Here is a 25,156-nt window from a genome sequence, read left to right on the forward strand (position 1 = left end):
TATTCACAATGCGAATCGGCGTACTTAATGTGCCATGTTTCCTCGACTTCTAATAACAACCATCGGAATACTTATAACATTAGAGCAGCTTGAGCATTGAGGTCAATGATGGGTGAAATTAAAACATCGATCACTTCTCGAAAATAAGTTAGAAATATTGACTCACACGTATCGGACACCTCTACTCAGAAATAATAAAAAATATAAGTCGACTCTCCTTTTTCTCTCTTATAAGTGTTTTAATCACGTCGATGAGCAATATTAATCGATGAAAGAATTAAAACCGTAAAATCGACAAATATCCTTGCAATCAAAATTCATTTAGTTGTTTCTTAACTATTGTCGTTAGATTTGACACTGACAGTGCGACAAGCAGTATCAAACTAAGATGACAGAACGCAGAAGAACAGTTCATCGATCGTTCATCGATCTTTGTAAATATAATTATGCTGGGTTAGAGGTCGGAAGTAGATATTGTAAAAATACATTGCGGTTCAATTATCACACTCAAAGAGAAAAGGCTTCGATGAACCCAGAAAAAAAAACAATTCGCGTCTCTTTCTCCAGAAATTTCGCGCAACTTCAATGAAACTAAATAACAGGACGATAAAAATTGTCATCCATCGAGATTTTTTTATATCCCGAGATGCGAATATCTACTCGGGAGATCAAACTCGCGTCTGATCTCATCGCTCGCCGTTAATGTTCCACTGACGTACGTCGGTGTACACAGCGGAAGACGGCTTAATGATCGCCCGTTTAATTACCGCGCGCGGCACCGGCAATCAAATCCCGCCGAAAAAGCCCGTCGTGGCGATCGCCGCGGCCGGGATCCACGAAGTTCACACCGTCACCGTTATGGGCGGAACCGAGAGAGCCGGAACTACGCTTCCTGCGCAGAACAAAACTTTCCTCCCCGTCCACCCGTCCGCCGCCGCCGCCGTCGTCGTCGTCGGCTAAATTGAACTTTGGACAAAGTTGCTCTGCACATGCAACGAGCACGATATTATACGTGTCGGACGACTAACTGCGAATCGACGCGTGGGCGTGTGAAACGGAAGCGTTAAATTCGATGCGCGGCCGATCGTGTTATAAAAGATCGTGGAAATACAATAATCCCGACGATACTCAAAAATGATTCGTTTTAGGTTCGTTTAGTATTAATATTTTTTCTTGGATGTCCCTTCTATATTTAAATAGATTCGTTCCGTCAAGAGGAAATTGATTACAATCAGAATAATTGTGAAAAAAGTCCATTATTGTTTCCAATTTCGATTTAATCGAGAGCTCGCGAATACGTTCGCGTTTCCGCGCCTCTGCAATTACCTAGATGAAAAGCAATTAAGTAAAAAGGCTCTCATAATGAAGAAGATGGCATCGTACGTGCATGCAACCTGTTGTCGCGAACTGCCTCAACGGTCGCGCCGTAAAAAAAAGCAACACCTCACCGAGCGTCCGTTTTAGTCGAATAGTTATGCACCCCTTGGTTGCGCGCGTTTCCCTGCGCCCCGTCCGCCGTCTGTAACAGTTCTAATAATGTCCGCGTGTTCTACGGGCGTTCGTTGCACTTGCTGAAACAGCTGTGGCACCTGTGCCTCCCCGGTAAGGTGCAACGTACTTCCCTCGCGTAACACCCCTCGTCGCTACTTCATCAACTCTCCACCACCGGTTCGACCCCGTAATATTCGCCAGACTAGATCACTCGACCTCTGGCTTTAATGATATCTCTATCTCGATATATCTCGCGTTCCCCCTATTTCGTTCTCGGCCTGCTTTTTCTATCTCGCGGGATTCGCTCGCCGACGGCAAACTAACGCCCGAGGCATCGTCTCGCACCTGAATATGAATAAAGAAAACACGCGTGTAGGCGTTTCTAACAAAAAACTTTTGCTAGTTTCAAAATTATTCATTTTGAAATTTACGTTTGTCCACATAAAAAGTATTTTTATAATAGTTGACGAAGAGATTAGTAGATTTCTGTTTCTTTGTACTATTTTTCATACGAGTAATCTTTAATATTAATGCGTTCTCCAGAATAAATTTTATAAAAGTATAATATAAATTTTATAATTTACATTTTTATTAGTCTATATAAAAATAATATTTTTAAAATAGTTAACAAAAGGGATCGATAGATTGTCCGGGTTCTATTCTCGCGCAATTTAAGAACCACCACACACAAATGAATATCCTACACACCAGTCTCGAACTATACATCACGATATATTCAAGGATATAAGTCAACGAACCCACGAAGGGTACGAAAAAGAAGCAAATGAGAAATCGTCTAGCCCGGTGGGCGGCCGTAGAAAAAGCGCGGGAAGCACATGGCTCCGAAATAGAGAGAGCGGTCGAACGGTGATCAGCTGGTGCTCGCCCCGTCGGATCCCGAAAAACGCGTACGCTCCGACCGTTAAACGCCCTTCACCTCTCTCTATCGCGCGGAGGCGCGCACATGGCCCCGGGCTCGGGCCCTCGAGTCTAAGGGCAGGGTGGTGGCGCGCCGTTCCTCCAAGACATACACACACGCGGCGTCTTCCTCGCCCTCGGTATATATTCGCACTAATGGTATACATTATTATCGCACGATGCGTTCCTCCGGGGATGGTAACGGCCGCGCGCGTCAACGGTCCCGGGCACCTGACGCCTTACAACGAGCCGGGGGCCCCTTCTTCGTAGGGGCGGGCCCCTCTCTCTTCCCTTTTTTTCGTTCACGATCGCGAGACGGAGGTCCGCTCTGCCTTAAGTCCGGTAGCCGCGACCTTCTTGCACGCGTCCGTCCGGCCACGATGGCGGGGCATGCGAAATGAGTCAGGTCGTGGCCAGAACGCAGCACGGAGATGCTCGATAGGGTAATTGGACGGTCCCGAAATTTTCGGTTGATCCGCACAAGCACCGCGCGGTCTGGAATTATTTAATTAGGACGCGAAGCGCACGCAATCAATTTCCTCGGGGACGTAGACGTGGTGAATAATTGCCGCGTACTCTGTTATTTTGCGGAGGGAGCTTAAATAATAAGCAGGAAAGATGCTTATCCTTGATTGGCAGTCGGGCATATTATTAATAATGATGCAAATAAACATTTGATCTGTTAACTAATTTACTTGTCAACTAAAAGTCGTGAATATAAGTTAGAAATTAAGACGATCGCTATATCGAGCCAGAGAGAGAGAGAGAGAGAGAGAGAGGATGGCAGATACAGCTTTCAACATTAAATTCAACGTTAGAGATTGGGTTATTTGCGACCGATAATCAAGTCGACTGAAGATGGAAAAAAAAGTTCGGAGAGATCGGTTCTCGTAATTGAACGCGACGAACAACCCTCGAAGCAAGGAAATTCGCGCGAATTGGTACCTGAGCCTGACCGCGAAACCTCTTCTGTCGAAGAGGTGAGAAGCCGCTGGCGCGAATTTGCGCCGCCGCATCAACATATACTTTTGATCTCGCGAGATAACGCGTCCGGGGTGCGTGCAAACAGAGGATAACGTAAATAAAGACCTTAAAGCGCGACCGATGCTCTATAGCCGCGATTCAACCGTAAGGAATTGACGTTTGCTTCGCATATTATCGGCGAAGAGAGATAAGGGCGAGATATACCGCGAGCTGTGCCTTATTTTTCTTTTAGCATCAAGAGGGAAGCTACGTGCCCCGCGAATGTCGATCGACAGCTCGCCCGCGGCATTGGGCGGATACAAGAGATGCGCAGAACACGACTCGAGAAATAGAAAGAAATACGCGATGTGTTGTATGCGACGGCGGGAGTGAAAGCAGGCTTTTCTGTTCGCCACAGGCTAGTGAACTAATAAATAAACAACGTTGTCGTTGTTCTCGATAGCTTGTTTTACAGAAAAATAAAATTTAAATCTTGGGGAAAAAGAAGCATTATGTTTTTTGGATGTGTGCATCTCTTATCCCTATAGAGAATACTTTTATCCTTCTAATTCTATATTAAAATATAATAAATATATAATATATATTTATTTTGTTTATCAATTCGTAAAATTGTAAAGTTTTAATTAAAAATTTATTCAATTTTTATATGTATATATATTTTATATGTATATTTTCCTTTAAAAGAATAAAATAAAATGCAGGAGAAGCTCTGAATATGACAGAATGATTAGTACAGTACGATGACCGACAACGATGTGCCACTTTTACCCGTCAAGAGTGTTTCGAAAATGAATTCTCATCGATCACGGGATCGCATAAGATCTATATCGTTCGGAAAAACGATTCCTTGGACATGACAGCGATGCAATCGTAGGTCGGCGAATCAGCAGCAGGTGCAGTTTTCTTTCTACCGCGCCGGACGTAAAGGGTAATGTCTTTTCTGCTTGTTCCGCTTCCTATCTCTCGACCCTCCCTGCGCGCGTGAGCGGTCTTTCATTTTTATTCGTCACGCCCGTTTCGACGGGGAATTTATTACGGTGTACAGCTCGCTATGAGAAGCATTTATTATTGATACAAGGCTCGATGTATGTATTATTCATACGCGCATTACATGACATTTACATGTGAATCGGTAAATTTTATTCGTCGCTCGGAAATCAGCATTATGTAAAATTCCGAAATGTAAAGTTTTTAAATTACCGAGCTTATTTACCGAGGTTTTGAAAATTTCGCTGAATAATATAACATTTTCCCGGCCGTCAGAAAACGCGCCTTTGTTGTCTCTATTGCTTGAACAACGCGTTTCGGCAGCGGATTACGCAGCCTCCAGCGCGTACATCCCATCTTTACTCTATCGTCGAGTGTAATGAGAAAATAACACGAAATTACACACCACGTTCGAGCGTGTATATTGACTATCGGCTCTATCATCGCATTCTATCATCGCGTTCGACTTCCGATTCGAAACGCTCGGTAGGAAGTCAACGAGGCTGAAGTCACCCCGCGTGAAGTATTTTTAAATTCCCGCAATACATTGCCGCAAACAATTATGTTCGCACATACATGATTTCTTGTTTGATTAGTTTCTAATAACGACGTTGCCCGTTTGTGGCACGTATAAATACTTATCTCTCGTTAAGTGTTAAAAGAGAGAAAAAAAGGAGAGAACTCTGACCACTTTCGTAATGCTCGACGGGAACTAAGGGAATAAACGACACTTTACGACACAAACTCGGCCGTCACAATATTTATCAACGGATCGTCTCGAGCATCATCGAGTATGTAGTGGGCTACCAACGCGCAGAAAATATCGTTGGATATAAAGACGTTGTTAAGTTCTTACTAGACACTCAACCGGTCTCTCAATTTAATGCTTCATCCAAACACTCGAGAGAAAGAGAGAGATATCGCCTCGAGCTGCGTTTATAGTAGACTCCAGCGAGTGTTAAGAGCGAGATGCGACATAAACGCACGTCTCTTACGTCTTTATAAAACTACCTTTAAGCGATATATTCGCCTTCTCGCGTGAACGCTTAGCATATCGCCGTCGGAGGTGAGTATAATTCATTTTTCTGCGCCAAATGCACCCTCGACTGTTTTACTAAATATTATATTATCGGAATATAATACAATTCCATTGAGTATATATTAATCTTTATGAATCTATTATATTTATATGTATAGATTTAACGGAGGCGTGAGGAGAGAGAATGAACTCTTGTGGACGACAAAAGCTCATTGTCAGTTACATAAAAAAGCTAAGGAAGAATTTTAAAACTAAAATTATATTGACAATAGATAAAAATAAGCTTTTTTCCAGATAAAAGAGACCCATGAAAAAAAAAATAATTTCAAAAAAGTTTCCAGCGAAAATTTTCGTTTCGTTTTTGTCGTTTGACTGCTCAGGATATGGCACTTTATCTATAGAATATAATATACGAAAAATTCCTCAAGTTCTCGCAAGACAGATATTGCTACGTACCCCGGGGGTACGTGTCATAAGTCATAAACGCCTGATCGCAGAGCAACCCGGTAGACGAGCGGCGGCTAACAAGTAGAAGCAGAAGCGAGCCGACAGACTAGTTTGTTGTCGCGTGGCTGATGCAGAGTTCGCGACCCGATGGACCCGGCCGGTGACCGCTGCTCCGGGACACTTAACTCAAGAGAGAGTCTTGGGCAGGCCCGATCAGTTCGCTAGGGGTTCGGGCCGCTGAAGGAGCTGAAGAGAGACGGAGTAGAGTGAGACAGAGAGAAGAGGTCCCCGGAGGGGCCAGAGAGCAGCGGCCGCGGGTGATTACGTCGTCTGTCGGCGCGGAACTGTCTCCTCCTACCCATGGGGCCCATCGCGTTCCGATTGGCTGGGGCTCCCTGCCGAGGAAACGTACCAGCTTCTCGCCGCGGCTTCTCTTTCAACTCACCTCCGGACCTCTCTCGGCACTCTCTCGTCAGTCTCGTCTCTCTGTCTCCCTCTCTCTGTCTTGCACTCGCTCTTTCCCTCCCGTTCCTCCCAATTGCACGTCGCGTTCCTGCCACGACGAGACGTTCGTCATTGTCTAGCTCTCGAGGTACGTTTGGCTTCCACCTCTGTCCGTCTCGCGAGTCTCTGTTTAACACGTCCCGTCCTTGTGTTTTTTCCGTTTCGTTCCTTTTTTTTCACATTTCCCCTTGTCCCTCTTTCGGAGAGGGTCCTAGCCGGTTGCCCGCCCTCGTTCGGCTTTTAAACGCCAAGAGAATGGATACTTTGCCTTGCCCGAAAGGCGACCATTCCTCTCGTATCCCCACCAACGTGTCCATCGTGATCGAGAGGAGAAAGACGAGGAGGTGGATGACGCGTAATTGTCGAAAGAATAGATTGACGAAGAAATATATTCCGAACGTGCCTGCTAGGAGGAAGGCGCACGGTATAATGTGCTCTTATAAGCCTTCAGTTATTCAAATATCGCGTCTTACAATCGCATGATTTTAAAAGTTTAAAACTTATGGTATCGTAAACACGGTAATGTAAATAGAGAGGAAAATGTGAAGAGCCCGTTTTTAAGTAGCGGATCGCTTCGCTGCAACCGATGTGATAAGAGGAACGCGCACGCTGGTGGATAACAGTTATTCGCGTCTCGATAAAATACTCGATATGTAAATTGAAGAAGATGACACACGGCGCTAGTATTTGATTCGTCAAGCATCTCTCGCGCGCGACCAGGAATATAATATACGCGGTGCGATCGATGATTGCTGTTAGTCGAAGGAATGAACGATGGGAGTGATTAGACGAGATGATCGAATCGATTCGCGGTAATAGTACGTGATATAATTTTTCAGGGAAAATTTTCTTCAGGCCCATCGACTCTCTCTTTCTCTCTCTCTGCAGGCAACGAGATAATTCAGGCGATAACGTTGTCACCCGCGATAGAACATTTTGCTGCGATCTAAGAGCAAGCTGAATTTGCATAACTCATCTACGGATCGCCGCATCGATATATCTTGCAAACGATCTCGGAATAATAATCAACTCAGAATGGAATCTCTCTTTAATGACGCAGTTACTGTAGTTTTCTATATAAAACACCTTGAATTATTTTGCAAATTTATAACTACGAATGAGAAGAGATTCGTATATAGTGCGCGTATAAATCTGCAAAGCTTGTTACAGGTATTATGATGAAAACGTGTAACGTACATGCGACATATATGACACATTAAAGTTATTTGATAATTTAATTTTACTTTCTATTTCTGAAAATTGCAATTCCTGATACAATATGATTCGCGCTAATTCGCGAATTTCGACGTTACGACGCGACATCGCGAACGTAAAATCATATTTTTACGTCGCACACATATGTTTTCGTTTCGTTTTTTTTCCCGAAAAATTTGCGAATTTCTACGTGAAATTATGTCCAACCAACGCGCGCGCATTTGCACATTTGCGTCCATAAATAAATATGTATACGCTACAAGGATTTATCGAGTCTGCATCGTGATTTTCTCTTTGTCGGCGATTCGCGTTTGCAAAAAGAATTTCACTCCCGCAACAAAGTGAAAATAGCGCACGCACGCGGGTTTCCATTTATGTATAAATAATAGACCGCCGTCATCCTACTTTCGCGTTTCAGGCGGAAGCGCGAACCGAGCGTCCGGGTCCGTGATATATATGCGAGATCCAACGCGCTGTAACAGCGTTTGGCCGTTCTTTTCTGAGCTATTTCGACGTCCACGCAATGTACGAATTATTACGCGATGCTGGTGCATCGCGTCATAATCGTATTATGTTGCGTTCGCGTATAATGTAGCTTTATGCAATCTCGAAATCATCTCTCCGCATTCTCTTAAAATGAATTGGTAAAAATGTCACTGATTAAAGTAATACGAGATTTTATCAAAGATCAGTGATGAGTATATTACATTGAGATCTTTGCATCTCTCTCGGATGCATTGCAAAATCAGTAATAATCATATATACTAGCTACAAGATGTAGCTTTTAAAGTTCTTTCATCAGGCCAAACGATCTTTGTTAGAACGTCTCGATAACTTCAGTAAATTAGCGAGGATGTTTTCATTGATTTCGCCGAGCATTAAACGTTTCTCTGCTCGAGTGACCGTGACACGGCCTATTCACCCACCAGGTCGATATCGCGCGAGAATAATTCTTCCTACCAGCCCTCCTTTTCGTGGCGATCCAGATCGAACGACTCTCCCACGACGGTTGAGATCAGGCAAGATCGCGATGCCCAATAACGGACAATGACCGCGACAAACTAATAAACAACAGCGCAAAACCGATCATTATCCCTCTACCAGGAAATTGACAGTCGGAATATCCGTCTCTTTCTCTCTCTATTTCTCTCCGGAGAGAAAGAGAGAATGATTACGTAAAGTCGATGAAGCGAAATTGAGCTGAGTAACGGTGCCATGACTCTTATTAATATGAAAGCCGGAGCATCGTAAATAAGTCTCGCATGGCAATGTTAATTTGCCGATGTCAAATGTTGATAAGTAATTTCGCGACGTGCACGCGCTTCGAATCCGTCACCGTATAATATATGATTCGTATCTCGCACCGACGCTATAAATATAAAACTGCAACGATATGGGCTAATAGAATTAATTGATGTCATGACGTAAGTATTGTATACATATAAGTGATATTTAACAAAAAATATCTTTCTTTATCAACGCAAAATTATATAATATAATCGATCAATATAGAAAATCCTCCGAATATATATATTAGTTAAAATATGAATGAATCTATATGCAAGATATTAAATTATACTTTTAATCCTAAAATCCTGATATATAATTTATTAAATCTGTATATGCACGGAAAAGACTCATGTAAACTTATGTAATGTGCAAGAGGAAACGCCTTTTAAAGCTTTTTGTTTACTTCGTCATAAAGCTCTTTATTCTAAACGTTTCGGAGCATCCTCTGCGATGATGAATCAGAAATATATAATAAAGAATCGGGAACACACAGAGTTTTCTCCCGATAAAACTCGGCTCGCGACATGGATCGACGATCGATCGCAGGTGTCAAGATGGTACGTAAACAAAGAGATCGATAGAGTCTTGTCGGACTTCAAAGGATACTATCCCCACCCCTGACGTCGGCGCAAAGCACCTGAAAAGCGCACCACCTGGTCACACCTGTCCCACGTCGCGCTTCGCTTAGGGAACGGCGCCGTTTAACAGTTCATGGGCAGAAGATGCGAGCATCGTCGGGGGTTGTCGGGTGGTTGCCGGACCATGACGGAGAAACACTTCTGATCGGTGTTACTTTCAGGTAAACGCGGCGCCCTCCCATCCCACCCCACGCCCCCCCGTGATTTTATCCCATAGAGCAGAACGGACGCGCAGATTTCGATATGAGTCAATCGACCCCGTTGTCTCACCTTCATTCAATATGCTATTTAAAAAAAAATGCTATTTAAACTCGCGACAATAACTTTGTGTTTTATTCTTGAATGTGTGTGTGTGTGTATGTGTGTATTATGTATTATAAATTAAATTTAAGAAACATATATATAAGTATTATAAAATTGAGAATTTCAATGTTTTATTGTCAATTATCAATCGTGATAATTTATCTAAAATTTAATTATTTTAAAATTTATGAAAAAGTATTTATCTCTCTATAATTCTATAATATCTCAATATGATACAATAATGTGATGCGCAAATAGACGACAAATATTGATCCGAAAGGGATCGATACCTTCTTCTTCACGGAGCACGACACAGATTTGATTCGATCGTTTCGGATAGAAACCGCAGCGGCCGGGAGCGCCTCCCCTTTGATCGTAGTCCTAATTGCCGCCTACAATTTACCGTGGCGCTTTTTTGCCAAGTTCGATTAGGAAAGTACAAACGGAGAATATCGATTCCGCGGCCGATTACACTTTCGAAACACCTGCTAGGCCGTCGGCTTTTGTACATCGTTCCTTCGCTCGTTGACATATTATTCCTTTTTATATCCTCGGTGACAAGAGTTTTGACTCAACTTTTCATCGAAATTAAATTTTTCAGCCTATATTCTGTTTATCAATCTTATTTCTAGTCTTTTTCTTCGTGAAAAGATATTTATTGCGTATGAAAAAATGTAAGAAATAATTTTAAAAAGCTTCATTTAAAAAAAAATAGATATTTTTTTAAACGATATGTATTTGATTTATTCTATTAAATGTATTTTTATACACATTTTGATAGTCATTGCCGAAGACAAGTTCATATATTATTAATTTTTCAATTGCCGAAAAGTTAATCTTCGCAGAAACAAAGTCTTTGATGATAAAATAAATCAATATACATTTTCGACATATTGTTTCTTCTCAAAAGAAACATCTTTCTCGATTACACCGTTCGGTATATCGTAACGGAGAAAATTAATTTCTATCATATTCAATACGGTAGTCGACGAATAGATAGAGGGTTAAGCTTGTCATGCCGGCGAGCTAGTAAAACGAGAGATCGCGGAACTCGACACGAGGTCGATCGAGGCGAGAACCCGAAGGCGGAGGCGCGACTCGTCCGCCTTCGTGAGAGACGTGAGCGAGTAATTGTAACGAGAGCAATCGTTAGAGATGATTACGCAATTTGCATCGGAGCAATTTACATCGGGGGATCGTTCTGCCGCTGGCAAGGCAGCGGGGATAACGGGACGGCAACGAGGACGCGGCAGTGTCGCCGCGGGTCATGCCTATGCTAATGACACATCTAACCGGTACTTCAGGCTCATTCATAAGAGACGAGCGTCTCTTTTGAATGAGCTCTGCCGCCGTCGACGGTACCAGATAAACGTAACATTCGTGCACTTTATTGACCGACGTGCATTTTATGATCCCAGCTGATCGCGACAGACGTTTATCATCGTCAGTAAGCTTTTATCGCTAAAAATCGTGCGCGCCTATCAATATCTCGACATATAATATGCATATACGAGTTCGTATTCGATTTCACCGCATCAGTTTAAGATCCTTGACCGCATATGCAAAATGTTCTAACAGGGCTGGCTCACCTTCATTTATAAAGAAGATAGATAAAAAGAAAAAAAAATATTACAAAATTGGGATGAGGAAAATTTCATCAACGTGTCAATGTGTATACATTTTCGTCTAGTTCTGCAAGAGTTCCCTCGCTTTGTTTGCGCACGTTTGGCGTTCGAAAACGATTGCGTCCGCATCCACAGTCCACAAGAGAGGCGGATTTGAAGGAATAAAAAGATTTAGATAGAAAAAAAAGAGGGAGAAAGAAAAGGGCGAGTCTGATCGAATCACGACTCGCGGAGGGCTGAAATGTGATTTCAGGTGTGAGAGAGGTTTGGCCGACACTCATTACAGCAATATCACTCACAGCACGGCTACTACGATCGCGACCACGAGGTGTAAGATCGCGGGGAAAGAAGGGGGATCCAGCGTATCCCGCTGGTGTATTATTTACACGTGTAGAAGAGGGAACCTTGCGGTCGCGTGGATTTCCCCCTCCGTGTCGGTAATCGATGGCGGCACTGCGAAGAAGAGCGCGGGATATAGATTAAATTGGGACAGGTAGCTGTGAAGTGAATTGAAGAGTATCGGAGTCACGTGCAGCCTCGACGCGACCGGAAACGCGCTATAAAGAGACGATTCTCGAGACCAGACTACCGAGCGAATCCGCAATCTGGCCGGGAACAGCAAGAGAAAGGAGAGAGAAAGAAAGAGAGATAATTTATTTCATTTTCTAGTAAATTTTTAAACAATAAATTGTACTCAGATTTAAATTTGTATTATAATTATCGTAATAAAAAATATAAATAGCAAAAAAAAATAGCAAAATATGCAATATAATTAGACAAAATGAGACGTGATGCAAGGCACAGCAACAATTAGAGAAATAAATAAAGAAAAAAAACAAGAAATATCAAGCAATAAACTAAATAAATAAAATATTTATGTATAGAATAAAAGAATGGAGCAACTCTTATTTGTTATCAATCATTGTAAATCGTGGACTATTATTTAATTGAAAAGAAAAGATTTTATTGTGCTCGACCGACTGTTAAATAAATTAAAAGAAAGAATAAGCTATAAAATATGAAGAAAGCTAGGAATCTTTCTCGCGAGTAGGCGAGCGGTTCGTTCAATAAGTGATTTATTAGTAAATTATCAAAAATTATATCGACCCGTCAGTACGATAGTGAATATGCTAAAAAGAGCAGGTCGAGCGAGAACTGGATCTAATCCTGCTTGACAGTATACAAGTTGCCAAACCACCTCTGGTTGCCTTTGGTGGAAAATATTTAAAACGTGTATAAATAACATCCGTCTTGTAGTAGCTTAATAATTCTTATCGTACTTATATCTACATGAACGCTAAAGGATTTCAAATTTAATATCGCCATTAATAATGGTATCAAGGAAAAATACTATTGATTGAAGCTATCAATATTTCTTTATAACTGTGTTCTCTCTCTAGATATGCATAAGTGTGTGTGTGTGTGTAGATTATTTGATTTATTTTATTTTATATTGCATTTAAATATTTATTCGATATATATCAGCGCGCACATATTTTGATTTTTTGGATCTCAAGATTTCTGAATAATTAATAGAAATGAATTAAATATAATTATATGATGATATATATGTCCAAACTGCACATGCAATTATATAAAAATTTAAATAAATATTTTATACTATACAAACAATTCGATATAATTCTCGTGCAACGATGAGTAAGTCTGTTGTGTGATCGAATAGAGATGTAAAGCATCACGCGTTATACATAAAAAATGTGCCTAGAACATCTTCCTGCTTCTATCGAGATCTCGTCGCCGCGCAGCAACGAGCGTCCTCGGTGTAATTTGTCAAGCTCAGTATCTTTGCATATGTATAAGCGGATACTGGATGGGAATCCGTCATGTACATAGACAGCGTTTTGCAAGAAATTATCCGTTAACATTCCACATCCTTCCCGGCTTTAATTACTGTTCGCGGGCGCGAATACTTAGAACAGACGCGCCATCGCTTTTTAATACATCGCTATGTGTATATATATATATATATATATATATATATATATATATATTTTATAAAATGTCCTTTCATGCTTTTTGTTGCCGCGAACTTAATCGCGTATTTAATTTCGCTGTCACTCTGTTACTCCGAAATTGATATTATATTCAGAAAGAAGAAGCTCGCGGAATCGCGTCAAGTCGGCGTGAGCACGCGCAAAGAACATGCGAACGATTTAAGATTATTCAGCCAGATGGATAGTCGCACGCTCTGCGTTGGACGCTTGCGTCTTTCTTGCCAATTACTTCCTCGAATATAAAGAAAAAGACTTCGGAATCCGGACGAGACCTTTCATCCGCGGGCAAAAGCGTCGCGTCACTCTCCCGTACAGCTCGTCCACCACGTAGATCCGCGGCCAGCCTCCTTCCTGTCTTCGGAATCGCGTTCTTTTTCCTGCTCGCCACTTTCTTGCGTGCATTCCGGCCAGCAAGTATGCACCATCGATCGATCAATCGTTCGTTCGATCGATCGGCTCGACCCAACGCGACCGCCGACAAACGAACGATCGTTCAAAAGTGGACACAAAGTTGTCGTCCTTTGAAAAAGAACGCGATCAACGATCCTTGCAACATGCGATGGAACGAGAGAAGAAACAAGTGCGAGGAATATAGCGATACTGTAGCTGTAGTAGATCGTTCTCTTGTAGAGAGAGAGAAAGAAAAAGAGAGAAAAAAGAAGAAGCAAACTACTTCAAAATTGCAAACCGGCTTCGCAAAAGCTAAAGAAGTGTCGTAAAATACTTCAACGTATATAGATATTTCTATTCTTATATTAGGTATATTATTTAAACATATATCCGAACCAATAATTTCTAATATCGATTCGTTTTTTTATTAACTCTTGTCAACTTGAAACTTGAGATTCCGGTCTCGTCTAGACACTTGGGAGTTTATCAGAGAGCTAATATTATATTATTAATTAAGAGAAAGTATGTACATTAAGAATCATGTATATTATATATAGCGATACCAGAGACGAATCGGAGCTGAACTATCGGACTGTATATCAATGTCAGATATTTTTGAGATGACACAGATACTAATAAAAGACAACAACATTTGTATAATGTTACAAACGCTCAATTAACCATTTTAATAAAGATTTCTATATATAATATAGAGAAATAAATTATATACATATGTTCACGTACGAAACATATGCGTGTCTGTAAAAAGAGAAACAGAAACGAAAACTTGTACGAATATATTCTTGCACAATCATATAACGCAATAAATTTTGATGTGAAAGCTAATTAACACTAAACTATGATTTAAAGATAGTATCAATACACTATTTTTCTATTTTAAGAAAAAATAATTGATATCTATTTTTATATCTTTGCGACTAGAAATCTGATCACCTAGTTGTACAATGATTTCATATCCGGACGTTTCCATCCAAATTATTGCTTCTAGAGATTATTCGAGACCTCGATATTTGCAATATAATTCTTTTTATCGTATCTTTTTATTTTCGAGGGAGTTTTCAAAGAGAGAATAGAAACAAGGCAGAGAGTACAGCAATAACTTTGGATCACATGGTGACTTATGTGTCTCCAATGAAATTTATCGACACGTTGATCGATATCTCTCACAGTCCGATTTTAACAATGGTATTAATAACGATTAGCCGTAAGAGACCACACGGCCGCGCTTGATAAAGCCCCTGAATTATCACCTTTACGGCGTCCGCATGCTTGTCGCGCGACATGGTACTATTTTACGGTTGTACCTAACATTATGCAGTCAATGACGGTGTCATTATCGCGCCGGATGAAGAACGAGCGTGACAATTATTTCAAACCACCCACCTCAAGTCATTCCTTCTTTTTTTTCTCCGTTATAAATGTGAGGATATAATTTTAAGAATATAAATAATGCGCAGTCAATCTTAACATCTGAATTGCGTAAAAGATTGGACGGAATAGTGTATTTATAAAATAAAAAAAAGAACAAAATGTTTACGTAAACTATTTCTTTTGTCAGAAAAATAAATATAAAATAATTATACGAACATATTTGTATGTTAATTAAAATCTTACTTGATATATTTACGTGATCAGAAATCAGAAATGTATTTCTCGTTAGAGACTTCAAATTATATTAATTGCAATTTATATATTGCAATAATTTCTGTCATTATATAAGATTATCTTCTAGGATTTTATACTCGTTCTATTTATTTATGGCTGTCACCTAGATTCATTTTTGTTTTATTAAATAGTGCTAGTAGTTTTTATAAATTGTTAGTAAATGATTATTTTTGAAATAAATCTATGTTACGTAATTGCAAAACGACGTAGCCTAAAATTAATTAGAAATGCAATTAGAATTTTTGCAACTCAAAAAATAGATATAAGGATTTTTTTAGCAAGACTTATTTTGTGTCTAGGATTATTATTCGACGATAATTGCGATAAGATGCGACGATTAATAAGTAGAAAAGATTCCCTTCGGGAATGCAACGTGTGTCTCGCATTTTTCTCGGTTTCCAGGTCACACTGTTAATATCTCCGGCGTCCGCCCCCTGATGTATAGCAGTGAAAGCTAGGTGTGGAATAAGAGGCGTGACAAATCGCAGAATTAGGTCGGCCAATGCACGACGATGACTCGCGTGCGGATAAGTGCGTGTATACACGCGCGTTAGAGGCCCGGTGTCTCTCCCTCGTATCTCGCTACTGCATCGCGTGTACACTCGAACACATTAAAGAAGGCTTTGTAGGTCTTAAAACTTTGAACAAAATATTCTTCGTTTTTCTTTAGAACCGCGATAACTTTGAAATTCGTTAATCATATTTGATATTTATCTAGATCGAATTTATAATGTTTTAAGAATCGAAAAAAGATCAACTTAAACTCTTTCATTGAAAAAAATCAAAAGCTACGTGTCAAAGATAAAATAGAATATATGGCTGAAAATTATAAATTATTTTAGTGTATTTTTTTATCTTTCTCTCTCCTTATTGCAGAATAAATCTAAACCTGCACTCGATGAAAATATGCATTCGATGCCGGTAAATTAATGCGTTCGAATGTATACATACGTGCGAATGTGAGCGTGTATTCTCGTGCACGCGCACTTGGGGCCCTTGATTAATTTTCGCGCGCACGCCCATAATTCGCCCCCTGAATTGCCTCGTAAACGGATCGACCGGGCAGATCAAGCGGCTCCCGGTCTTATCTATCTGAGAGCTCGTGTTATTAGTCCTGGCACACTCGGGCATAAATTGATATATACATTTGCAATACCTATACATCTCTCTCGCGACACCCGTATGTGAACTGGTTTATTCAGCGATCTCGTACCTGATGACTTTTTCCCAGTTAATTAACGCATTCTATATAACATTGACGATAGAGTCCAATGATTGTTTAACGTAATTGGAATCGATACATTCGTAAATTCCAACTGGGTTCGGATTTATCCTGGAAAACGTGATGCAATGACTAGCATAAGCTAGTAAGTTGTCATTACGGACGATTAAGTCTATCGTTAAGATAAATAATGATGAGATATCGCGACGATGTATAGTAGAAATATCATCAATAAATTATATTAAAAATTAATTATATCGAATAAGGATGACAGAGAAAAAAGGAAGATATTCGTATTGTATAATTATAATATACTAGTTAGCACTTGATTTTATATAGCATTTATAAAAAAAAAAAAAAAAAAAAACATTCTCTTAGATTTACAAGCGTGAAGACAAACAAGCGAAGCAAAGCACCCTTAGAAACCAAGTAGCCGTCTCGAGCTGTTCTTCTAGAAGACTAGTCAAACTAGTGTAACACGAACGAGGCTCAGAAGGCAAGAGAAGGAACTATTGTTGCTCGCGCGCGGGGTCAGCAACAATACCCACCGCTTCCTTCGCCACCACGAAAAATAATCCGGGCTTTGTCTATGATGCACACCACAATGCATCGTTCAGACTCGTGTAGACTTGTCGCATTTCGCAGCCTACGCGATGTCGTTTTCAGGATAAATCCACGTTCCCACACTGTCCTCCTGAATACTATACACATTTCCTCGTCATACGAAACCGATATCGTGCTGCGTGGTAAGCCTAAGATATCTACGAGTCTCATAAGCTAACCCTTGTGTAAGCTAACTCTCAATTAGATTAATAATAAATTTATCAAGTATGCGAGAAAAATTATGAATATCGATAAAGATCTAAAAAGTATTAAATAAAAGATATAGAGAACGGCATATCTATCTATTTAAAAGAAAGTTTCCCTTAAAAATTTTATTTTAATTTTTAAAGTAAATTTAATAATAAAACACTTTAATAATATTTTTTAATTATTAAAATAAATTTTAATAATAAAAATATTCTATATTTTTATGCACAAATTATGTAGATTAAGAGGGGGATATTTTTAAAAAAACGTTCTATCTTTTAATTCAAACGCATCTTTATGTCGATTTACACCAACATTTCATCAGCTCGGCAAGCTCGCCGGCACCTTGCGTCGATTATTAATTCATTCATATTGCCGGCTGGCGTGTACCGTAATCCATTGCGACTGAAACGCCCCGCCGTCATTAAACCATGATAACGAGGCCCCCGGGCGATGATGAGCCGGTACTTAACGTAAATCCTTTTACCCACTACTTTAACTTCCTTAACCCGACGAAGCCAACGATGACACCTGCCCCTGAGCGAAACGTTTGATTTTTTTTTCAAATGCCACACCTCGCGGAAAGATTTCTTTGGAGAGCATCTTTTTGCCCATCTTTCCGATCAACCTGATTACATCTCCAAACGTCACGCGTAAAGTTTTAATGATCGTCTGTCTTGTATCGCGTATTTCGCGTCTTTACGCGGTTATTTTGTTGAAAGAAATCTCGCGCATTGCAATAAATTTATGCATAGTAATTTTAATGTGGGACGCCTTGCGCATATTTGATAGATTGAATTTTTGTTGTAATTTAAAATTTATAAATATATACACAGAATAAACAATATAGAAGACATATACAGTATATAAAAAATCTTTCTAAAAAAAGGTAAAAGCACACGTCAAGTACATAAAACAATATCCATATTTGTATGCAACAAACAGAAGTTGAGAAATAAAAATTTAAGATGCTATACAAATATGTAAATCTAAAATTTACTGCTTTAAATTTAAAATTTACTTATATATACTTGACGTTTTTTTACCTTAAAATAAAAATTTATCACTCACCGATCGATGTATAAAAGCCGAGTTGACTACGTAGACTCTCGATTGATCTGTAACATACAAATATAATAATTAAATAATATTTAAATTATTCCAAAGTTTATTTGAAATAATATTTCAAAAAATGATTATTGTACACATCGAGTTTTGTATTCGATGCATATAATAATAAACAGATATTTAATGGAATAGTTATACAATAAGTTTTAAAAAGCTATTCTTTTTAAATACAAGTTTTTAAAGATTTTTAAGATTTTATATATACATAAACCTTTTTTTTATTTCTTTAAATTATTCAAACAAATTAATCAAACAGGAATAGCGAAAGAAAGAAATACGCGATTACGAAAAAATATGAAAATAATAAATTACCTCAAGGTTGCTCCGCTGTCGCCCGATGTCTCCTAGACCTCCTCCTCCTCTCAGTAAGTAAGATTCGTTGCACTCGCGCACTTTATTCACTCACGGAAAAAACGATCGTTAATGACGATCGTGCGCGAATCGTCCGCAACACGATAGAAACGGATGTGCGGAGGTTTGCACGACACTCTCGAATTCCACGATCGAGAACTGATATATCCTAATATTCGCAGGATATCGATAAAAAAACGGATCTTAAAAATTCAACTTCAACTGCGACAACAATGCCTTTGCACGGCATTCTCGAAATTAAATTAACACGAGCGAATAGACTTTCACGGCACTCCCGAATTCCGCACACGAAAAAAAAAACGATCGTTAATGACGATCGCGCGCGAATCGTCCGCGACACGATAGAAGCGCAACATTTTTTATTTAATTGAACTTTTGAAATATAGAAAGACAGATACAATATAAAAAGACACATGCAATATATAAAAAATCTGTCTAAAAAAAAGCATACGTCAAGTACATCAAACAATATCCATATTTGTATGCAACAAACAGAAGTTAAGAAGCAGAAATTTGCTACAAATACGTAAATCTAAAATTTACTACATTAAATTTAAAATCTACTTATATATACTTGACGTTTTTTACATAGAATAAAAATTTATCACTCACTGATCGATGTAACTACGTAGATTCGGTTGATCTGTAACATACAAATATGTAATATTTAAATTATAGCAAAGTTTATTTGAAATAATATTTCAAAAAAACTATTATTGTACACATCGAGTTTTGTATTCAATGCATATAATAACAGAGATTTAATGGAACAGTTGTATAATAATTTTTAAAAGCTATTCTTTTTAATACAAGCTTTTAAAGATTTTTAAGATTTCACATATATATAAACCTTTTTATGTAGTTCTTGTTTAAGTTGTTCAAACAAATCAGTCAAATAAACAAGAATAGAGAGAGAGAGACGTATACACAATTAAGAAAAAATAATATAAATAATAAATTACCTCAAGGTTGCTCCGATGTCGCCCGATGTCTCCTAGACCTCCTCCTCCTCTCAGATTCAGGTTGTTCTCCTTGTCGAAGATTCGTTGCACTCTATTCAATCACGAAAAAAAACGATTGTTATTACACAATAATATCCAATAGTATCAAATGGTACATAAAAGAATTTGAATATTAATTATATATGTATTTCTTATTAGATCTAAGAAGTTTACCTTAAAAAATAACAATTTAAAGTAAATAGAAAAAGCTTTAAAAGCTACATCTTGCAAATAAACATAATTATTGTTACTGATTTTTCAGTGAAATCTTATTGATCATAATTAGTGAAACGTAAGACAAAGAGGAGTAAAGTGTATTTTCATTGAAGATCAGTAAAATGCTCATTGATCTTCGGTAAAATCTTGTGTCATTTTAATCATGATATTTTCATTGATTCAGTTTAAGAGAATGAGAAATCCACCTGCTTTCGGTGCGCCGTGGCACCGACAAAAAGCACCGTGACTCAACGCTGCAAAGAGAAATCAGGTGACAGATCGATCTATCGTTCGACAGGTGAAGCCGCGACTTCTTAATCTCGTCGTCACTTGCGCGCCTCGCTGATTCTCTCAGTTTGTTTACTATTTTTATTAGCGTCGGAACTGCTATACGCTAAAAGTCTCATTCTGTCGCAAAATTCATTGATGCGAAAAGAACGTGCGCTAATTTATCTCGTTGCGGGTAAATGGGAGTAACGTTCGTGACCGCGTCGATTTTTTTTGACGCTGCCGCGCCTAATTGGATCACCCACGTTTCGCGAAATGGCAGCCGTCGTCCTAAAAAGTCACCCGCATCGTAGGAGGTCTTCTCGGGGGGGGATAGATTTATTAATTTCATGGAATTGTTTTTCACGGATCCCTCTCGGACTGCATGTGAGAATCGCACGGTCTGATCGAGCGGAACCCCCACAGGCCGTGCCGAATCTCGGCTTCCCGTTGTCTAAGCTAAACGATCTTTTACTAGGACTTATTTCAGAGAGCTCTAATTCTCTAGGTATCTAAGGGAAAGATTCCCCCAGACTTCACAAAAAAAAAATTCCCGAAAAAAATCTCTTTCCTGTTGGTTAATTATTACATTTCATCGTAATCGTCACATAATGATTTTGGATACAAAAAAGATACGAAAAGAAATTCTTATCTATTTTCGACTGCTGCTGTAAAAAGTTGCATCTTTAATTTTAACCTATCTTTAATATATTTCATATATTTTATCAAATATTTATAATAAAAAGGAATTTAGGAAAAGTAAGAGAGAAATATAAATAGAATAAGGAGAAATTCGCGTAAAAATATAATAAAATAAATAATTGTTTCAATTAATTATTTAATATTATTCTAAGAAATGAGAGAATACACATATTTAAAATATTCATTTTTAATTCATGTAAATTCAACTAAATATTACTGCTGGCCATTAAAATTGCAACACTATATATATAAATGTATATATATACACTGAGAAAAAAATACTGTTCAATCAACAACATTTTTGTAGTTAATTTTTATTTTATTAATTCAATGATATTATTAATCTAATCAAATACGTCAGTATTTGATTAGATTAATAATATCATTGAATTAATAAAATAAAATTTAACCACAAAAATGTTGTTGATTCAACAGTATTTTTTTCTCAGTGTACAATGTTATAATTTTAATGTCCAGCAGCTTCAAATAGAATGTTAATTAACATACAAATAAATCATTTTGTTTCACATTAATTATAATCGAATATATTAGATAGTAAGAATGTGTTTCTATTAGACAATAAATATATTTTTAATATATTTCTCCCTGATAAAAAAAAACATAATTTACGTAATATTTTTATTGTTCTGTAATTGCTTGTAACTCGTCATATTGACGATTTCCGGATACAAGCCCTCTTCACCTGTGCGAGAGGAGTGCATTGTGTGAAAAAAAAGACAAGAAAGGAACCGGCAAGAACGCCAAATCAGTGCACCGCGAGCTATGAGGTCAGAAGGTCTACCTGTCCGGGTTGAATGGCAGCGTTTAAAGCAGTTTATAAAGTCAGCGCGAACGTAATCAAGACTGTCGATCTTCGGCGGGTCCTGCGCTCTCACCATAATCCCCCGTGCGCGAGATGAACGCGTTCGCGCGGTCCCATTCAGCGGTGTCTTCTCTCGTCGAGAATCCCGAGAAGATCTCTGTACGCGTCCCGCACGATACGGGACCATAATAAGCCCACGTCGCTTCCATCGATGTTGTCCGATGCTGATATGAGAATAAAGACCGTTTGCGGATCGAACCGCTTCTCTCATCGCTCTGATTTTCTCTTCCCTCTCGCCCTTCCCGCTTCTTTCGAGATCCTCCTACGTCCCGGTCCTCTTATTGCGATATCGTGATGATCGCGGTACCAAAGCGCGACGCAGAGTATGGTACACTCTCTGTATCATCTATATTAGTACTCTCGTATTTCCCCGTCATCCCGTTGCTGGCCGGCGTGAATCTGGCGTCAGATAAGATCGTGATCGATCGGTATTTCGCTTTCGTGTCTCCGCTCGAACGCGCCTCCCTTTGTACGTCGGGAAAATTGGGCGTTTCACGACCGATCTTGCGCAACTACTCGGCTCGAAATCACAGAAACCCTTGAAGATTATTTCTATGACAGTCCTAAAATTACGCATTGCGTAATATCTCGAAACGATATAAATTATAAAAAAGGAAGGAAAAAAAGAAAAACGCAGAGGAAAGTGTTGCGCTGCGAAAAGTGAGCGTTCGCATGGAAATTAAGGTCGTCTCTCTACGATTGTAACCACTGTCGTAACGCGCAGTAAGGGCCGGTATCTAGACATAAGAAAGAAGAAGAGAGAGATAAAGAGAAATGTGTGTAAGAAGCCCCGCCGTCGCCATCGCACAGGATGTCGGGATAATACACATTATAGTCCGGCAGTTATTATGTACGAGTCCGCCGACGTTCAGCCTGTGCAACGCGAGCCGGAAGGACGACTCCCGCGTGTCTGCTTTTCCTGCATGAATGAAATGTAATTTAAGCTTACTCAAGTACCCGTATTTTCATTCATCCCACATTAAGGTACGGACGTTAAGGTACCTCGCGAATGTCTCCTGCATGCGACGCATGAACGTCATCCGCACTGAACGTCATCGAGTACCAAACCGCGATTTTTCCAACCCTTATTTTCTATAGAGAAATTTTTATTTAGAGGACACCCGGTATATTCGTAATATTGTTGCAGAAAATTCGAATCGCTCCTCGAATCTTGGAAAGCGATTCTCGACAGCCTTTAATTTGACACGACGCGGCGTCAAGGTAACGTCGAGGAGATAGGGGGAGAATAAAGGGGGGCAGGAAGGGGCTAAAAATCGGTGAAGAGGAATCATGGCTGGATGCACTCCCTCCCTGTGTTCACGCACTTTTACCGTCGGCGAGTATCGGCATTGCCCCTACGTTTTTCGAAGAGGGGGAGCACGCGGACGGACCTGTTGAGCGTCGTCGTGTCGAGAGGGATTGCGTGTATCGTGATGTGATGTACACAGCGACCGGCAACGAAAAATTGCAGCGACGCACACGATTGCAAACTCGGTTAAAAAAAAAAAAAAAAAAAAAAAAACTCGTTTCGCGACCCGCAATTCGCCGACAAGAAATATCCGGCCGCTTCCGGTTGAGATCCGGCTTCTTTGACTCGTAAAATCGTGACATAACATTCGGCCTCTCGTCGCGAATTTAAAAATATTTATTTTAATATATCCCGAAAAAATTGTGTCTGTGTATATCGTGTGTGTAACGGAAATATAAAGTATTATATAAAAATTCAAATCAATGTCTAGATAGATTCTTTATTAATTTTAATTCAGATATTTTTTTGTTTTCTTTTCTTTAGAGGAAGGTATCAAAATTAATTCTTTTTTAATATAGATATTGGTATTCGTCTGGCAAATAATTTAAAAGATGCACACATAGAGGCTCTCTTTTAAAACATTTAAACTGTTCGAGCCAATTTCTTCCGGTTGTGTCAACAGGTAGAAATCAAAACAAAACAATGTACTTTCTTGAAACGTACCGCTTGCGACGCTCCACTTTCTCTCGCGCGTCTTCTTTTTTTTTAATGACACTCATTAGGATCATTTATAATGGTCAACGACCGCGTACGACGGCGAACGGCACAAATTACGTTTTACATAATGCCATCCCTACTCGATGCACTCGTCCTCGCGGAAATACACGTATAAAAAGAGAGAGAGAGCCAACGAACCAACGATTGACAGTTTATTGTTCGATGCGATTTCCGAAGATGGCGAAGTTTGCAATCGTCGTTGCGATCGTAGTTTTGGCGAGCGTCGGGTCGCAATCCCAAACGCTAATTAGTGAAACATCCATGGAAGTCCCAGGTGAAAGATAATTCATTGAGAAATTATTATATTAATTATAGTATTTAAGATTTTAATTCCCGATAAAAGAAGTCGAGCTTTTTTAAAGAGACTCGTTATTTTGTTTGTTCGTAAGACGCGAATATCGCGGTCATCCGGGACATCCTGCAGAAGATCTCGAGCGGGGATTCGAACACGAAGGACGACGAGAAGCTCGTCGAGATCATTAAGGAGGAGATCGTGAGGACCGCGGAGGAGATAAAGATGCCAGCAGGATCGATCGACGTGGCCGCGAAAAAAGCGCAGATACTGGTGTCTGAATTGACCTCGGCATACACGAACTTAATTTACAAATCCAAGTCGTTTGTGGACGCTCGAGAGAATTTCGCCCGCTTTCAAACCACCGTCCAGGCAATCGTGGATTTCATCAAAAATGGCAAATTTCTGATATCTGACGTTTAATAAGCATTTAACTCTTCGGCCCGAGAATGAATACTTCCGTCTTTCTCCGCTATTCTACTGACGACGTTACAGATGTACCGTAGAAAATCGATAAATATAGTTGTGATTAAATCATTGCCAATCATTTATTCCCTTTCGCTCTTAGATGCGCGGCTTGTAATTATGTTAACGTTATTAGGTAATAGATAAAATATCGATATAAAGATGAGAATATTATTTATCTTAAATGCGTACGCAAAATGTGTGAAAGACTTGACTATCTTTACATCTCGCGTGCGGCCT

At 39.4% G+C, this 25,156-nt stretch overlaps 2 protein-coding genes across 8 annotated transcripts in view; one reads left to right on the forward strand and one right to left on the reverse strand.

The window, feature by feature from the left end:
- The window catches only part of Sv (paired box protein shaven), a 176,885-nt gene extending 157,288 nt beyond the window's left edge, over positions 1-19,597 (reverse strand). For 3 of the 7 annotated variants that reach the window (XM_083052364.1, XM_083052363.1, XM_083052362.1), the window contains exons 1-2: positions 19,005-19,596; positions 18,636-18,682 (exon numbers count right to left, since the gene is read on the reverse strand). The gene's annotated coding sequence lies outside the window, so the exon portion shown is untranslated. Of the gene's footprint in view, positions 1-18,635; positions 18,683-19,004 lie in introns of all 7 variants that reach the window. The other 4 variants (XM_083052359.1, XM_083052357.1, XM_083052368.1 and 1 more) reach the window with 3 other exon arrangements.
- A 4,691-nt stretch (positions 19,598-24,288) lies between these two features.
- Positions 24,289-24,971, forward strand: LOC145943875 (uncharacterized). The gene is made up of 2 exons (XM_083051771.1): positions 24,289-24,433; positions 24,549-24,971. Exons 1-2 carry the CDS (start codon positions 24,322-24,324, stop codon positions 24,872-24,874), a joined length of 438 nt encoding a protein of 145 aa, XP_082907897.1. The 5' UTR covers positions 24,289-24,321; the 3' UTR covers positions 24,875-24,971.
- Positions 24,972-25,156: the final 185 nt, after the last annotated feature.

The sequence above is a fragment of the Prenolepis imparis genome, unplaced genomic scaffold (genome assembly GCF_030444845.1).
Source record: "Prenolepis imparis isolate NDT839.2.m4 unplaced genomic scaffold, iyPreImpa1.0 SCAF_12, whole genome shotgun sequence".
Classification (NCBI taxonomy): Eukaryota; Metazoa; Arthropoda; class Insecta; order Hymenoptera; family Formicidae; genus Prenolepis; species Prenolepis imparis.

Coding starts and splice junctions, on each gene's coding strand:
- LOC145943875 (XM_083051771.1), top strand. CDS start 24,322: ATGCGATTTCCGAAGATGGCGAAGTTTGCAATCGTCGTTGCGATCGTA. Junction 24,434..24,548: donor AACATCCATGGAAGTCCCAG/GTGAAAGATAAT, acceptor TTTGTTCGTAAG/ACGCGAATATCGCGGTCATC.